At 39.5% G+C, this 19196-nt stretch overlaps 1 protein-coding gene across 10 annotated transcripts in view; it reads right to left on the bottom strand.

Moving 5' to 3' along the window:
• Window positions 1-617: 617 nt before the first annotated feature.
• DCAF6 (DDB1 and CUL4 associated factor 6) overlaps window positions 618-19196 on the bottom strand; it is an 87354-nt gene continuing 68775 nt past the window's right edge. For all 10 annotated transcript variants that reach the window (XM_020810458.3, XM_078389822.1, XM_078389821.1 and 7 more), the window contains 6 exons: window positions 12797-13115; window positions 5546-5684; window positions 4166-4322; window positions 2308-2396; window positions 1486-1591; window positions 618-1049 (listed from right to left, as the gene is read on the bottom strand). In XM_020810458.3, the coding sequence (XP_020666117.3) occupies window positions 985-1049; window positions 1486-1591; window positions 2308-2396; window positions 4166-4322; window positions 5546-5684; window positions 12797-13115 (875 nt within the window). In that variant the 3' untranslated portion in view covers window positions 618-984. The remainder of the gene's footprint in view (window positions 1050-1485; window positions 1592-2307; window positions 2397-4165; window positions 4323-5545; window positions 5685-12796; window positions 13116-19196) is intronic.

Raw genomic sequence — 19196 nt, 5'->3', positions numbered from 1 at the left:
AGATATCATTTTTTTTCATTCTTTAACCACTTGGTCTTGTATAGCTAATGGCTAGAGTAAAGCCCTTTAAAGTAAGGTTATTTTATAATGTGACAGTCTGGGCAGAGACTTGTCACACATGGCTTCTCCATTTTGGTTCCATTTTTGTTAAATAAATCATGGCATGGTGTGATATGTGATCTGTTGTTGTTTTTCTGAGGTTGTGTTTACCTAATTTTCAGATCTGCTGAGGACTAGATGATCTCCATCCTTCCATTCACACAATCTTTGATTCAGGAGACTGCATCAGTGTACACCAATTTCAGGGTGCATGGCTGCTCTTAGAGATGAGTACTATTCTTCATCATCTGAGCTGACAGCAAAGCTTGTTGATTATTCTGGCAGCAGCCTTAGTTACTAAAGGATAAGTTGTTTTTGGAAAGATCTGCAGAACTGGTTTGCAGTCTATCTGGGCACACTTGATTGCTTCTATGCTACTTAAGTTATGATAAGAGACCACCCATCCGCACAAGACTATTAAAGAGAAAAGGTAGAAAAAGAATCTGTGTATTTACTGAGGGATGTGATGAGTTCTGTTGGATTCATTGGCTGCTATAGAGATCAGACAGACACAAATGTAAAACAACCACATCTTTTAATAGAAAGCAACAAACATGCAAATAGCAGGTATAGAAATTTATTTGAACCAATGTTTTTACTATAAGGTAAGTTATATTAAACATTGATCCAAGCTCCCATGTTTGCAAGTTAAGGGAAAATATTGCACTTTGCATTTTCTAGCACCCCTCATTCATGGCAAAACACTTTAAAAATGTTTTGTTTTGTTTCTTGCACTCACAAATCATGCACACATTCATTCAAAATCAGAATTTTAGGTTACCCAAAAGCAAAACCTTAAAATTGCACTAAAGCTTTGTAAGGAAAAATATAATTCATGACGTATACAAATTTCAGGACGCCTAGCTGCTCTTACACAGGAGTCAATTACTCTTCATCCTCATTTTCATTCTCTTGGCCAGAACCTTCAGACCGGTCACCTTCGAGACGATCTGCAAGACAGAAAGTATTTTTAAAGCACTGAAATGAGTTTAAAACACTTATTTTTAATTTAGAATACAACACTACTGTTGATGTACTTAGTACAAAAGACTACCGTATGTGGAGTTATATCTACAAGTATAATGATGGAATGGAAACAAAGGAACACAAAACAGCACAGTATTATAAATTGTGATGGTGTATCAGGAAACAGCAGTATCTTCGCAGAATGTAACATGGAGGTGGGGATAATAATAAGGCATAATGAGTAAAGTTTGTGAAGTTTCTCCTTTCCACATACAGAGTTCTTCACACCTAGATTTACAGTGTTCTGAAACAAGAAGACATTATTTTTCACAATATGGCTAGAAAAAGAGTGTATGTGGAAAAGTATGGCCTTCTTTCTGACAAGAAACCATGTTAGATATCTCTCTACATTCTTCCTACCTGCTCTTATATGGTTCAAAGATGCCAACATCCTTAACATAAAGGAAGCTGGAACAGTGATTGTGTTTCTGGTTTCTTCCAGCATTAATTCATTTCGAGTTATCACCTACACAGTGAGGTGGAGAATAAAGTAGTTACTGAGCGAAAACTTAACAGACCACACATTTCCTTTCTGCACCAAAAAAATGAAACAACCCCCCCTCGAAAAAACCCAACAGTAGCTTCTGACAGGGGTCTAAAAAAGATGCATGTAGGCATGGACCATGGATAGGCTGGTTCATGTTGGCCTGTCCATCATGTAATCCCCAAGAAAGCAAATGAGCCTGTCCCCAGAGCAGACCAAACTGTGGGACAAATCCCCATCAAATTACACTCTGAAATTTCTTTCTAATTTCTTTCTCTTACACATAAATAGATATTAATGGTACAGACGTACATAGTATTACAGTGAACCCTTGACTTACAGACGGCTTGACTTACAGACTTTTTGAGTTACAGACTTCTCTGGCCGCAAAATTTAGGTTTGACTTGCAGCCTGAGAATTGACTTACAGACCAGAAAAAAAACCAAAATGGAACAAAAACGGCCTATTACGGGATTAATCGGTTTTCAATGCACTGTAAGTCAATGGAGACTTGACCTACAGACTTTTTGACTTGAGAACCGCCTTCCAATACGGATTAAGTTCTCAAGTCAAGACCCCACTGTAACTTCCTCAAAGTGATATAAATAGTATCACAGTAATTATCAGGAAAGAAAGAAACATATTGGGAAAGAAACTTCTATAATTAGGAGCATTATTAATGCAAAAGGCTACCTTACCTCATCAGCAAGTTTCCGATTAAAAATCTTGGACTCTTCTAAAGGTGACCAGATTTTTATATCATAATCAATACCTGATGAGGCTAGAACTAAAGAATTGTTTTAAAATGTGTTAGAAAACTGTTTCAAAACAAAGATTTACATTTATAAATGCAAAAAGTATTTCATGATTGATACACCTTGTTACATCCCCTCAATTTATTTTCATTTTTAATCTCACTCCTATTTTAATTAAGAACTTCCAACCCCTTATTCTGTAATCCTAAATGTGTAATTATTGAAATGTGCATATTTTATAAAGTGCAGTTCAAATAAAGGAGAATACTACTTATAACATTCTTCAAGTAATATTCTTTATGTGGCAAAAGATGTCTTTAATGTGTGTCAGAAAATTAAACAGGTATTTTATATATTCTGGGTTTGTTTTTAATGCTATCTTCTAATTGACACAAAGAAATGTATAACAAAGGAAACAAAACAGAACAGAACAGAACAAAACACAAAGTTATGTGGCAGCTTTAAGAGTCAGAGATATATTTCTCTGTGAGCTTGAATAGATTCCAATCCACTTTTTCAAACATATAGAATACTGCCATCAGGCTATGGACTTGTATATATACATAGTGCAAATTTGTGGCCTATATATTAAGACTTATGTGTCTGAGGAAGTAGACTGTATTCCACAAACGTTCATACTACGTATCTTAAAACAGCAACAAGTTTTTAGCTGTAATCCTGTCGGTTGTAACTGTTTCTGTGGAAGGGTGGGTGATGACATGATCAGCTGGAAGATAATTTTGGTAATTAAAGATTTTCCCCTTCTCTCCTGTGGCTTGTCTGATTTGCAAATACTGTAATCTGTTTCATCTATGGAAGCTTGGAATTCATGTGGAATTCTTTTGTTACTGAATTTCACCATCACCAAATAGTGTTAGCAGGGGGAGACTTTGAGCAAGTAAAGACTTACTCCTTCCATCTCACAGCTTCAACATGATGAAACAGAGAGAGGAGGGGGAACTCTATAATTACCTACAATTGCACCCCACTGGTAACATTATAACTCTCCTGCAGGTCCAGTTATGGCAACAGGATTTCAGCCTTTGTATTTTATTTTGTTTTTGTTACACATGGTGAAAAAGACTATGTGGTGTCAAATCACTTCTGATATGTCCTTCCTATGAATTAATGATCTCAGAAAAGGTCTATCATTAACTACCCTACTCAGATGTTGCAAACTAAAGGTCACATCTTCCTTTAGTTAGTTAGTCAATCCATCTCTCTCTCTTCTTTTCCTAATGCCTTTCACTTCTTCTAGCATTACTGTCCTATCCAGTAAGCCCTGCCTTCTCATGATGTATGCAAAGTACATAACAGCATAATAGCATGAGTTTTAGCTTCTAGCAGGAATGGAGACTTAGTTTGATCTAGAAATCATTTGTGTTTCTGGCAGCCCATGGCATATGTAACAAATAAATTATATGATCTCACAGGTTACTTCCAATTCTGTGATTCTGTAGTATCAAGTATTGCTGTGTCAGATCTCCAAAGCAAGTAAGATAATATTTCTACATATACAATGTTTGGGGTAGAAAGTGGGGAGCCAGCACATATACATATATCTCCAGGGAACCTTTTCTATTATTTCATCTTTTTCCTTTCTTAACAAGAGTTATTTCTGATCAGACAAGTTGGTGACCACCTATTAGCATACTATGCAAAAAGTAGAAAACCCTTCACAATCCAAGAGATTTTTTAAAAATGCCTATTATTTTGGTGGAACATGCATAAAGCATCAATCTTTAAGAATTCCCTTATAAGCTATAGATGAGCATGTGTATATAGAGAGAAACAACCTTACTTGGATCATATGGGTGTGGCTGTAGACAATTTACTACATGATTATCTGCTTCCAGCAGCATTAAGTGCTCAGCTGTGTGCCGGTCCCAAATGAAGATATGTCCACAATCTGAACCACTCATAACAAAGTTGGAACCCCAGAAATTGGCTTCTTTTATCTACAAGGAAAATATATTGGGGTGGGGAAGAGATTCAAGTGGATTTTACTATGGCTAGCATTCATAGCTAAGAAACTATTGACAAAACATATTAATTCTGGTTGCATTTAGACAAAAAGCTACGCTACAGTTTAGCACTGTGCAAATGAATATCAAACTGATGAGATCCCTGCTCTACCTCCAGCATAGTCATGAGTAGGATAATGGAAGTTTTCATTTCCATCTTTTACTAATCACCGTTAATTATAGTTAAGCAAACATCTTTCAATTTCAAAGCATTGTTTATGAAGCTAGCTTGTTTTAAGAACACAAATCAGCTTAACTTTAGGAACTAGACAGACACTTCCAATCTGCAGCTTAGAGGGAGCATTGGTACTTATGAGAAAGGAATATAGGGAAAAGTATGATTAATTTAATGATTTTGGTGCAAGGTAGATAGATTGTGTTTAACACATGCACATTCATTAAAAAAGGGGGAAATTGTAAGCAGAGCACTGTCATGACACATAGTCAGGGGCTTAAAATATACAGCTCTAAAACCTTTGCAAGTATATGCGTTATTTCAGCTCTCCCCCCCCTCCCCGAAGATCTATTAACTACTTTAAAGAGTATTAGACTGTGGTATAATTTATGTGCTCTAGTGACTAAATATCACAATATGTCAAATGACCAAAGTTGAGTTATGTCACATAAGAGTCATTTCACAAAATGGCAAAATTAAGTTTGAAATCAGTCTTAGGTGTAATTTTACTCTGTCATGTTTCAAAGTTTTGGAAAACATGGGACTTTGTCCCCTTTTTTCAAATGATTTCTTAAACAGAAATAAACATAATAGAACATATCCTACCCCTTCATATGGTGAGAAAACTAAAACCTTCATTTTTATCATGTCAAACCTGCTTACTCCCTAAATGTACTGCAGGGTCTGTATGCAGACCTATGGAATCCTGACTGGCAATGATAGAGCTTTCTGAGCAGGAATATTCCTTGCATTTCTGCAATATCCACTGCTTTCATAGACTTTATAAGCTTTATACACTTGACCCCAAGCCAACTACCACTGTAGGTATCTACCATGCTTTTGATTTCCTCATATCAGTGTTGCCAGAACTGTGCCTACCATATTCAAATAAAATTTTCCCCAAGTAATTCTGTCTAAAGGAGACCAGCGTAACACATGTTTAGTATAAACCAGCATATGACCTTAGCAACAAACAATGTACCATTGTCCGGGAGTTCCGATGACCTTTATAGACCATTTTTATGAGAGGACGCCTGATATTCAGTGTTTCCAATTCCTCCATCTCTTTTCTCTCTTTTCTTCTCCTGAAAAGTTCCTGGATGCGAGCAACAGCGGATCTTCTATGGATTATAAACAAAAAGACCATAATTGTTGGCAAGGTACACAATCACCTGATTTAAAGTCCTGTGTACAGTTAGCCTGTTTAATTCCCATTGAAATTATTAGGACTTAAGAAGTTCAAGTGCACATAAGCATTACAGACACACAGCCTACTATTTCTGTTTTTTGTATACAGTGGTGCCTCGACTTAACGACCATCCTTACTTCCAACCATTTCAAGTTACGACCAGCTCCGGCCGCAAAATTTTGCATAGACTTGCGGCTGGAGATTCCACTTAAGACCAGGAAAAGGCAGGGGGGAAAGGTGAGGAATAGCTAACCATTGGTGGCGAAGAGGCTGCTTCTTTGTAGCTCTTTTGCCCGAAGGGTTAGAGCAGGGGTCAGGAAATTTTTTAACTTTTATAGTACAGTAATGTACAATACTGGGAAAGGGATGCAGTGGCAGGGGGAGGCGGCGGCAGGGCCACTACCACTGCTGGGCCCTGGTCCTCGGCCTTGGTGCAGGGGCAGAGGGGGCCCTGATCCTGGCTCCTGGAGGAAGGATCCTCCCACGCCGCCGCCTCCTTCCTGGTGGGCTGCGCTCAATCCTTGGCACAGCGGGGGCTGCTCCCCTTCTCTGTTGGCAGGCAGCTCTTGAGCTGCTTGTCGGGGCTCCTCGCTGCCCTCCGCAGGCATACCAGGTCCCAGTCCTTGGCAGGCAGTGGAGGGGGCCCTGATGCTGGCTTCCCTTCTCCTCCGGCTGCTCACCCCGGCCTCATCCTCCACAGCTGTTGCGGTGCTTCAACGGCGGCTGCCCCAATGAGCAGCTCAGGAACTACCCCCTCTGCCTGTACCAAGGACCAGGATCCAGCAGCGGCGGTGGCATCAGCCCTGCAGAAGGCGGTGAGGAGCCCCAACAAGCAGCTACCGGAGCCAGACCGCCATCGTGGCTGCGCCCACATCCCGCTGGAAGGAGAGGCTCCTCCTGGCCAGGACCTCCAGCTGCTCACCCTGGCCTTGCCCTCCGCTATGGCTGGCCCTGCTACCGCCGCCTTGGCTGCAGCCGGGAATGAGTGCCATTGGAGGACACTTTGAACTGCCTGGTAAGGTAAGGTGCTGTTTTTTTCCATTTTAAAAACTTTCTGGGTGGGTTTGGGCTGGGGGTTATGTTTATGTGATTTTTTTTTTTGCAGTCCCAGTGTGGAACTTGCTCCGATGTGTGTGTATGTATGTATGTATGTATGTATGTATGTATGTATGTATGTATGTATGTATGTATGTATGTATGTATGTATGTATGTATGTATGTATGTATGTATGTATGTATGTATGTATGTATGTATTTATTTATTTATTTATTTATTTATTTATTTATTTATTTTGCAGCCCCAGCACATTCCTATGGGGCTTGCAGTGTTTTTTTGGTATTTTTTTAAAAAAAATACTGGAATAGATTAATCGCATTCTCATGCATTCCTATGGGAAATGATGCTTCGACATATGACCATTTCGAGCTATGTCCATCTTCTGGAACGGATTATGGTCGTAAGTTGAGGCACCACTGTATTATAAAGTAGTTGATTTTACTCTATCTCTCATCCTCCCAATCTCTTGTTTCTTTAAAGAAGAAATATCACAGGGCTTGCCTCTGAAGATAAAGGCTGTAGAAGTTTCCTTTTAAATCACATATATAGTGCCAACAGCTGATTCTATAAGCACTGTCATGTGCCCACAAACGTCAAAGGGTTTCAAATATTTGTTGTTTTTTCAAGCAAATGACAGTTGCAAGACACATGCAGAGTATGCCATCCTGACAGCACAGAGAAGAGCCTCTGCTGTATTTAAATTGTTTTGCACTAGAGTGGGCTACTATATGCCAGCTGTCTTAAAGCTGTTTGAGTTAAGTCATTTAATTAGCTTCAATGGAAAGCTCATCTGGACCCCTATTCCCTTCTCCTCCTCCTTAAAATTAGTTCAGTCTAAATTCCTGAGAACTATCCTATAAGAATGGGACGTGGTGGCACTGCGGGTTAAACCGCAGAAGCCTCCGTGCTGCAAGGTCAGAAGACCAGCAGTTGTAAGATCGAATCCACGTGACAGAGTGAGCTCCCATCGCTTGTCCCAGCTCCTGCCAACCTAGCAGTTCAAAAGCATGTAAATGCAAGTAGATAAATAGGTACCACCTTGGTGGGAAGGTAATGGCGTTCTTTGTCTAGTCGTGCTAGCCACGTGACCACGGAAACTGTCTTCGGACAAACGCTGGCTCTACAGCTTGGAGACCGGGATGAGCACCATGCCCTAGAGTCGGACACGACTGGACTAAATGTCAAGGGGAACCTTTACCTTTACCTATTCTATAAGAACCTCACTGTGCCCCAGACATAACTCTCTGACTAGATGTGAATTCTTGAAAGCTGAATCCAGGACTTTGTTAGTGTTTTTCAATTTCTGTCTGAAGCTAATCTTTTCCCCAATTGTCCTAGCTCTCTTAATCCTGCAGAATGACTACCAGTCAGGCCAAAAGCAATCTTTGTGAAATTCTAGCAGTGTGGATTTTTCACAAGCTACTTTATCCCTTTGGGAAATGAAACAGTCAGAACTTTTCACAGGTAATGTACACTAGATGATGAACATCCACACAACCTAAGATCAATTTGCAATAATACTCTGACAGAGCTGTTTTGCTCTATAAACTAAAGAACTACTTCTACACACTTTCTGATTCACCAGAGGACACTTACTATGGCTCATTTACATGCTCACCCATTTGAAGTTTTGGAAGAATGGTTCAAAAATAAAAATCCCTACTTTCAACATGTGTCTTTGTGACTCTGGAGAGGTAGAACTGATACGTAGAGGTGCCGTGTGGTGTAGTTGATAGAGTGAAGGACTAGCATGCAGGAGGCCTGGGTTTAAATCGCCACTTAGCCATGGAAACTCACAGGGGCATGGAACTGGTGAAACCACTCTTTAAATACCGTTCTCACCACATTGAAAGCCTTATTAGGGTCATTATAGGTTGGCTCCAACCTGATGACACGTAACAACAGAGCTGATAACTCACATTGTGTATATGAGGGGAAATTACTACATCTCTGGTTCACTGAAATTTTCTGGATGAGCAGATAAATTCTATGTTTCCTGTTTTCTGTCAGACTGGAATGCAGCTACTTCCTTCTATGTAACAAAATTTTGCAATGAAGGAACCAAAATCTTCCAGAGAATTCTTTTACTAAACCCATAACTTACATTCTTGCACCTTCAGTGTGAAACATCAATTAGTAATTAAGTTGTCACAGTATTTTATTCTATTTTTCTGCTATCTTAAACTAGCTAGTATTTTGTGTATTTGTTTTGTAACTACTAGTCACTGAGTACAATATTAATTGACTGATTATCCAACGATACCCTTTTAGATTAAAATAATTTTATTGATTATCTAGAAAAGCTGTTTTGATGATTATAGATCTCCATCTATATGCAGAACATTTTACAATGATTGAGAGACACTGAACAGACATCTTGGAGTAAATCTCCAGGTGATACGATAATGATCAGTAAAGATTTCTAACTACTAATAGTTTACCTATGATAACAAAACGTTTTCGTACAGCTAATTACACAGATGAAATTAGGAAAGCTAGAAGGGATAACCAGGTTTAGTTTTTGTGTGTGATCATTTCAGTTACATACACTTAATTTTAATAGTAAAATGTACTTGAGAGGCTGTTTCGAAAGCTTCATGGAAAGGGGGCTTAGGAGGCATCTGACTGTTAGGAATTTTCTCACAAAGTTATTGTGGGAGGGTGTTCCAAGCATAAGAGGCAATAATACAGAAATGACATATAGATACAGATAAGGAAGTACACTATCACAGTGAAGAACAGAGATGACAAGGTCATCCACTACAGTCTTAGCCAAAGTTTTTTAAAAAAAGAATTTGATTTATTTTTAACAAATTGAATTCTTAAAAAAAAGAAGCAGCAGCAGCTCTGGTTTATAAATGTGGGATAGTGCTCTTCTGTATCCATGATTCAAAATGCTAGGAAATGACCCAATATTGCTGCACAATATTGTGCCTGTGTTGGTAGCAGGAAAAAGGATGGCAAGCTTTACACAGCAAAGGGCAGCCTGAATATTGACAACATCAATGACAGAAGTCAAGATGCTCTATAATGGCTTCCAATCTTGGGTGGCTCCCAATCCTGGCTAATCCAGTAACCCCTGCAACTCTGAAACCTTCATTACCAGCCGTCCGGGCTGGGCTTGCTAGGAGTTACAGTCCAAGAACACCTGGGTTACCAAGGTTGCGAACCACTAGTCTACAGGATACCCTCTTGTGCTCATACCATTCACAAAGTGACACTAAGCAATAAAAAAATTCCAGAAGCTCCTTTTTTTCCCATCAGTTCCTTGTTTCTGCGTGTGGGGGGGTTGCTTTTTTAAACTTTGTAACTTGAAAACCCTGAATGTTGACACCACCAGGATACCCTCTTTTGCTCACTACCATTCACCATTGCTCACTTATAATTCACTGTTGAAAAACAGCCCTGACAATTGCTTTGGGTGAGAAGTATTCAACTGATGAAAAACAGAGTCAGCTTCTTGGATTTTCCTTTGCTTCATGCACTTTGTGAATGGTAGTGAGAATAAGAGGGTATCCTGCAAACCATCTTATAATAAACATAGAACTGCAGAGGTAGAAGGGACCCTATGAATTATCGAATCCAACCCCTGTCAAGGAGGACCAGTGAAGAAGTGAACTCCCAACCACTGGCTCCACGGCCAGATACCTAAACCATTGCACTATCCAGCAACTGTGCTTTTGTAATGCAGAAATACTTTGAACATGCCCTACAAAACTGTATGCTATTTCTCTGGAGATACATGGCAAAATGTCCCTTTCTGGAAGACTGTCACTCCATTACTTTTGTTAAAAAGCCTGGGTTTTCACCCCCCACTCTTTAAAGAAGAACTGTTTTTTTACTCTGTTTCCCTGACCTTTCATTGTCTTACAAGCTTCCCCCATGAAGCTGCAACATTATATTTAATTTGGACTGCTCTTGCTAATACCCTATTTCCCTTCATTGTTTTTAAATTTGTAAACTGCCCAGAGTACCTTTGGTTTAGATGGGTGGGATAGAAATCCAATAAATAAATAATAAATTCCTCTAAAATAAGACCTAACCTGAAAATAAGCCTAGTATGATTTTTCAGGATGCTCATAATAAAATCCCTACCCCAAAAATCAGCCCATTAAGTGAAACCCCACCCTCCACAATTGTGCAGCAACCAGAAGAAGATGACATGACTGTACAGTGGTGCCTTGCTTTACGCTTGCCCCACAAAACTGCATTACGACGATCTTTTTGCGATCGCAAATGCGATCGTAAAACAATGGTCTGAATAGGTTTTTTTCACTTTGCGATGATCAGTTCCCTGCTTTGGGAACCGATTCTTCGCAAAACAACGATTTTCCTCCAGCTGAGCGGCGGTTTCAAAATGGCCGCCAGGTAAATAAAATGGCTCCCCACTGTTTTCTGGGACGGATTCCTTGCAAGACAGCCACCAAAAATGGCCGCCCTATGGAAGATCTTCGCGGGACGGTGAATTTCCAGCCCATTGGAACGCATTGAAGGGGTTTCAATGGGTTTCAATGGGCTTTTTATTTTCGCATTACGTTTTCGTTCTACAGCGATTTCGTTACATTTTGTGCTAACCACAAAATGCGGTTCTTGAACAATCTTCTATGGTGGCTCCATATATAACATAATTAGAAGTCAAGAGAGCTGTGATTAAGGCATGGATCACTGTGGCCATACCTACCTTCTGCAAGAGGACTCAGAACTGAGACACCAACTGAACCTAGCTAAAACGACTATTTGTAGCTGCCACCTAGCCTTCCAACAACAATGCTATATCCAGAAGCACCCCAGAGAGGTGAACCTGATCCTTCAGAGCAGAAGTGGTCCCCAAGGCAAGAGGTCCCGTATATGGTGGTGGGGAACACTGTTATTGTGTTGTAAGTGTATATGTTTTATGTATATGATTTTTTTTTGTTATAGTTATAAATAAATAAAAAAATATTAAAAAAAAAAGAAAAAAAATCCCCTGAAAATAAGCCCTAATGCATTTTTGGAGCAAAAATTAATATAAGACCCCATCTTATTTTGGGGGGAACATGGTAAGCCTGTTTCCTTGTATCCTCAGTTTATTACAAAGTCAGTTTTTCCCTTCGAATGTCCTTCACTGAGAATCAATATCTCACTCTTGCAACCTGGATTCTTACCAAATAAAATGAGCAGGTGGGGTCAACCATACTCTTTCAAGATAAGCAAGATTAGTCTTTTCAGTATGTATGAACTATTTTAAATCTGGGGATGTTTAGGGTTGCTTATTTCTGCAGGGGGTAAGTGTTAAAAAACTGTAACTCTAAATTCCTTGCTCCAAACTTCCTCAAATTTGGCAAAGACCAAGAGCAGACTGGCTGCTACACCTGTGCCAAACTCAAAGACCAGTTTCAAAGTTATATTTGTTTGGGCTGTTCCTGTTTCTAGAATTGCCTTGTAGGATGTTGAATTGTTCTGCTGCACAATAACATATCAACTTTAATTACACCCAGGAGAAGAGAACTCTAAATGTGTGAAGAAACTGTATAGAACACCGTTCCATATAGGCCACTCTTGCAGAGTTAGCATATAGATACTATACTCTTACAGAACCTATATGTACACAAATCACTTCAGAAGTAAATCCCACTGCATTTACACATCTGTGATAAATGAGTACTGGACTTCAGTCTCAGGTATGCAGAGTCCAAGCAATTTAAAAATTATCACACTAGAAGCCAATATGTATAGAAAGTTCAAAATTATAGTAGACAATTATGCAAATCTAGTGGGAGAAATAAAAGTACTGCCTTCAAGCTAGGAAAATGCATTGCGGCATAATGCAAACAACCAGCCACAGCTGTAGAACCAGAAGCAGTCAGCAGTGAAATGAAAGAGCAATCTGTAATGCCTATTGTGAATGCAGAATGCCAGCAAGGCATTGATGAGATTTGAGTAGCCATGCCTACAAGGATTCAAAGATTCTGTTCAAGCAAAAGTAGAAAAGACAGCACAGTACTAACCTGTGGCCTACACCTCCACGAAACCGTGCACCAGGTATCAGGACAGGGTCATCATCACTATCATCTGTTTCTTGGAAAGCAGAAGTCCTTGTGGATGATTCTTCATGAGAAGCAAGCCCTGAGGAATCTGGCTGGGACTGAGGTTCAAGATTTGTATTATTTGGGTTAGCAGCTGACTCTGTCCTTTGCTGACTCAAGCTTTCTTGCTTTTCCATGTCCTTGCTCAATGCATCATTCCCTAGATTATGGCAGGGTAAGTCAAGATGAGGATCACTTCCTTGTTCCATACTACTTTCAGGTTGGTCAGACACACTGGTATCTGAAATTTTGAAAGGGGTAGCTGTATTAGCCACTTGCAACAAAAACAATGAAGAATCTTCTGGAGCCTGAAGAAGAACACTTTTTATTTAGCATAAGTTTTTGTGGACTGCAGCCTGTTTCTTCACATATATAGAATGCACCCTCATGAAACACACATATACATACATGGAGGAGGGCCTTGAAATGCAACTGATACTAAATGCAACAAATAATGACATTTGGTTAATTACTACACAACATTTACAATGTATCTAAAATGTCATTAAAACCAGACAGAGAAAATAGGAGAGATTATGTTAAGGTATATAATTTTTATATAGCCTGAACATAATATGTGTGTGTGCAGAACAAGATTGAGATGACGTCTTTCCTTCATCCCTGGCTGATGCAATTTCTCTGCAATATGAAGATTGCCACACCTGTGTGCATGAAGTCACCTTAGACGGGATTGGACCAGACTGATGCCAGAATTGTATTTAAGAAATGAACTCTGTACAGTCGTTCTCTTCTCCTTTATACTGATGTCTGCATGTCATGCTGCTGGTTTGAATACTGAAGTGCTGTATGTATGTATATCCTGTATATATTTTGTAAATACACTGCTGATAAGAAGAAGCTGTTGTGTGCGTTTATCTGCTCTTTACTCTGCGAGAGACAAGATAAAGTCACAGACGCACACTCCCTTAACAGAGGTTATGGGCCCAGCACGCTTCCGCTGCGCTGCAAACGTGAGTAAATGAGTAAATGAAAGAGGAGGAGAGCCTAAGCAGCAGTGATAGTGAAACCAGTTCGTCTGTAAACCCGGGGAAGGGAAGGATACAGAGAGCTGCAAGGATGGCATACAGCACGGGAGGAAATATAGGTGGCCTGGCCATAAATAGACTGAATGAAAATAATTATAGAACGTGGGCAATTAAAGCGGAGATGTTGTTGAGAAAGGAGGGTCTGTTTCGCTACGTTACAGCCCCCCCAGTGCAGCCCAGTGAGGAGGAAGAGGCAGAGCATGAGAGAGCTCTAGCCACGATCATTTTGGCCATTGAAGATTCCCTTCTGACCCACATTCAAGGACTGACAACAGCAAAAGCAGTCTGGGATAAACTAAAAGGCATTTATCAGAGGGAGACGACAGGCACAAAGATTTCTCTTACCAGGAGGTTGTTCCAATGCAGGATGAAACAGGATGAATGTGCTTCGGAACACTTAAAAAATACGAAGGACATGTTTAATCAACTGCAATTAATGAATGTTGTCTTCCCTCAGGAACAGCGCGTTTATATTTTGCTAAGTTCTCTGAATGACGATTACTCCATGCTAGTAACAAGTTTGGAAAGCATGCCAGAAACAGAGCTTTCAGAAGAATATGTGACAAACAGAATTCTCCAGGAGGAACAGCATTTAAAACAGAGAATGCTGAACAAAAAGGCAAGCCACGTGCGTGCTGACCACGAGAGACAGAGATACGCTGATGGCAGCGTGGCCAGGAGGCGGGCGGACGGAGAACAAAGAGGAAGGGTGATGATGACGAAAGCCTGTTTCCTCTGCGGATCCACCAATCACCTGCAACGGAACTGTGACAAAAGCGGAAGTCCTCCAAGCAACAAAGAAGGCAGGAAGAAGGTCTCCAAACGGTTTCAACAAAGAAACGACATGAGGCCGGTCTCCTTGGTTACCAGAGGAACGAGGGACAAGGTTCCCGGCAGCCACACATTTGAGTGGCTCATTGACTCGGGGGCTGTCGTACATTTGACTAATAATAGGGATCTCTTTTGTCTTTTAGATGAAACCAGCCTCAGAAGTGTGATGATGGCAAATTCACAAGAGACAGCCGTTGAAGGACAAGGAACTGTTTACATTCCTTCGTTGAATACTGAGATAAGTGGGGTATTTTACGCTCCTGAATTGTTGTTTAATATAATAAGTGTATCAGCGTTGGCTGAGCAAGGGTTCACTGTCACTTTTGAGAAACAGGAGTGTATAATTAAGAAAAATGGTAAAATAGTTGCAAAAGTGAAGCAAGAAAATAATTTGTACATGTTAAAGAGCCAGACACATGAAAGTGCACATGTGATACATACAAACAAACCACAACATGATAACTGTATACATTTACTGCATAGGAGGCTGGGTCATGTAAATTTTAGATCATTACAGAAAATGGAACATTTTGCCAGGGATGTAAACATAAAGGAATGCAAAAATTACTTGGACTGTAATGTCTGTAAAAGTAGCAAGACAAATGTGGCCCCAAAAGGGAGGAAAAGTGACAGAGTCACAACCAGGCCATTTGAATTAGTTCATGCAGATTTAATGGGACCATTTCCTCCATCATTAGGAGGAGCGAAATATGCAATGGTTCTAGTGGATGATTTTACAAGGTTTTCTTTTTGTTATACACTAAGATCTAAAACAGAAGTATTTGATACATTTAGAAAATGGTTATTTTCAGTAGAGAGGAGATTTGACCACAAGGTGGCGCAGTTGCAAACGGATCGAGGTACAGAGTTTACAAACACTAGGTTTCAAAGATGGTTAGAAAGCCTGGGAATTAGACATAGAAAAACGAGCCCATATAGCCCATTTCAGAATGGTGTTGCTGAGAGACGCAACAGAGTGTTACAAGAGATGAAAAATGCATTGTTGGCAGACTCTGGGTTGCGTCATGGTCTGTGGAGTGAAGCGATACTAACCTCTAACTTTTTGGTTAACAGAATTTATTCTTCCTCGATAGATGACACACCATATTTCTTGTTATACGGTAAGAAACCATGTTTAAAATATTTGAGGGTGTTTGGATGCACGGCTTGGGTGCATATCCCGAAACAACTCAGAAGAAAAGGTAAAAATAAAACAAGAAAAATGACATTTGTAGGGTATGAACCCAATTCAAAGGCATACTGGTTTTTTGATGGGGATAGAAGTGTGATAATCTCTAGGTCAGCCAGTTTTAATGAAGGGGAAAACTGGGACCAAGTACATGCAAACTCACAGTTATACATCCCTCTACACGAAAGAAAAAGTCAATTAAGACAGACAGGAACACTTAAGCATGGCGTGGAGTCCTGTACTGATGATGAAGAAGGAGGAGCTACTACAGATAATGAAGAAGAAGAAGAAAAAGAAGATAGTGGTGACGAAGAGGAGGAAGCACATACTAGTAGTCAGATAGAAACACACACAAATTCACATGGTCCCAGGAGGTCCCAGAGGGCAAATAAGGGTGTGCCACCCAGTAGATTTGGAGTGAATGGTATTACAGTGTGTAATGTTTATATTGAGCCCAGAAACTATAAAGATGTTTTGAAGCTTCCTGATTATGAGAAGAATAAGTGGTTAGAGGCCATGGAGGAGGAGATGAATTCCATGAAGGAACATCACGTGTTCACTGAAACCAAACTACCACCAGAGCATAAGGTAATAGGTAGTAAGTGGGTGTTCAAAAGAAAATTGCAAAATGACGGAAACTACAGATATAAAGCAAGGTTGGTTGCACAAGGTTTTACACAGAAAAGGTTTATACATTATGATGAGATATTTTCCCCGACAGTTAGGTCTGAAACATTGAGAACAACGCTTGCCTTTGCTGTCAGTAAAAATTATGTAATTTACCACTACGATATAACAACTGCATACTTAAACGCAGACTTAAAGGAAGAGTTATATATGGCAAAAGCACCAGGTTTTGAGGGTACTAAACCAGAACTAGTGTACAGGCTAAACAAGGCAATTTATGGTTTGAAACAATCTGCTAAAAATTGGAATGATTGTTTACACCAAGTTTTGATGAAACTAGGATACAAGAACGGTCTAGCAGACCCTTGTTTATATACCAAAAAAGTTGGGAATGATTTAAATATTCTTCTGGCATATGTTGATGACCTATGTTTTGTAGCAAAAGATCAAAGACAAGTAGAGTTGTTTGAAAAACAATTAAAAAAGGAATTCAAATTTAAAAATCTAGGGCCAATACAAAATTATCTGGGTGTACAAATAAAGAAAACAGAACATGGACTTGAATTAAGTCAAGAACACAAAATAAAACAAATGTTAGAAAAATATTGTATGGGAGAGTGCAAGAATGTGAGTACTCCCATGACAGTGGATTTTCAAAAGGAAGATGAAATAAGTAAAGATTTTGAAAATAAAGATTTATATCACTCAGCAATAGGGAGCCTAATGTATCTAGCGAACTGGACGCGCCCGGACATAGCGGCGTCAGTAAACATACTCAGTAGATATATAGAAAAACCTAGTGAAAAACACTGGCAAGGATTAAAAAGGATTTTTAGATACCTAAAGGGAACATATAATTATCATCTAACTTTGCAACCATCAAAAAATTTAAAACTGTCAGCTTATGTGGATAGTGACTGGGCCAACGATGAAAAAGACAGAAAATCTATGACTGGATTTGTTATAAAATTTGGAAGTAATATAGTTGGTTGGAAATCACGAAAGCAAAATTCTGTAGCAATCTCAACTTCTGAAGCAGAGTTTGCTGCTTTGTCAGATTTATGCTCTGAATTAATCTGGTACAAACAATTAACAAAAGACTTAAAGTGTAAAACAGATAATGCAATAAAAGTAATGGAAGATAATACCACCTGTATACAAATGGCCAAAACAGATAGAGTAAAAAACAGGAGCAAACATGTTGATATTAAATATCATAACGTAAGGGAAGCTGTAAAAGGAAAACTAATTGAATTAGAATATTGTAAGACTGAAGAAAATATTGCAGACATATTGACTAAACCGTTGTGTGCTCAAAAGCATGAAATGTGTATAGATGCATTGGGAATGTGTAATGGGTTCAGGCAATTTAAAAATTAGGAGGAGTGTTAAGGTATATAATTTTTATATAGCCTGAACATAATATGTGTGTGTGCAGAACAAGATTGAGATGACGTCTTTCCTTCATCCCTGGCTGATGCAATTTCTCTGCAATATGAAGATTGCCACACCTGTGTGCATGAAGTCACCTTAGACGGGATTGGACCAGACTGATGCCAGAATTGTATTTAAGAAATGAACTCTGTACAGTCGTTCTCTTCTCCTTTATACTGATGTCTGCATGTCATGCTGCTGGTTTGAATACTGAAGTGCTGTATGTATGTATATCCTGTATATATTTTGTAAATACACTGCTGATAAGAAGAAGCTGTTGTGTGCGTTTATCTGCTCTTTACTCTGCGAGAGACAAGATAAAGTCACAGACGCACACTCCCTTAACAGATTATATCATTACTATCTCTGTGTGGAAAACCAGCAATAAATATTGCTAAAAATAAGTATCTGCAGAAGAGTTTAGTCTTGTCATGGTGATTTATAAACCTCATTTCTACAAATACACTCTGCTCACAAAAATTCACAGACCCTATGAATAGAATACCATAATAACCACAGACAGAAATTACAACTACAAGAAAACAGTGACAGATCTGTAACAAAACTAAGAATGAACCAAAGTAGGCGTGTGTGGAAGGTTTCCTACCTGTTCTGTACCCAAATAAAGGGCATAAAGATTGGGGCTCACAAACCTGTACCTTTCAGGAACTGTTCCAACCCATTCAGTCACCACCATGCCATTATGTGTGCATTTCGGGACGTCCATTAAAAAAATCCCATGCATATGGGGAAATGCAAACTGCCATGATCTTAGGGAGCTAGGCAGCTCTGTATATTTGGGGCCAGCATGCTATGGAAAATTTATACTGGCACAAATGAAGCTGCATAAACTGCAGTAGCAAACTGCCACTAATCAATGAGGTATTACGTCTGAGGTTCACTCTCCTCCAAAGTTACATTTGCACTTGAATTAGGAAAGAAAGAATGAGCTACACCTTCACTGCTCACCTCCCTCCAGTCCTAGATCCTGCATAGGTAAACTCTAGTTCCTAAAGTCACTTCTCCAAAGCCCAAGCACTCCTTCTCTGGTTCCCACCATTCTGCAGATCCTGTTCAAGGAAAGCTGCTGTTGGAAAAGCCACTGCTCTCCCCTTGAGAGCAAGGCAATCCGAGGCAATCCTTCCTGACTGGTTCTCACCTTTTCCTGGATCCTATCCAGCTGTAAGCTTCCAGC

Source organism: Pogona vitticeps, chromosome 3 (genome assembly GCF_051106095.1).
Source record: "Pogona vitticeps strain Pit_001003342236 chromosome 3, PviZW2.1, whole genome shotgun sequence".
Taxonomy (NCBI): Eukaryota; Metazoa; Chordata; class Lepidosauria; order Squamata; family Agamidae; genus Pogona; species Pogona vitticeps.
The sequence above is the reverse complement of the archived record's forward strand: the minus strand, read 5'-3'. Positions and strand labels throughout refer to the sequence as shown.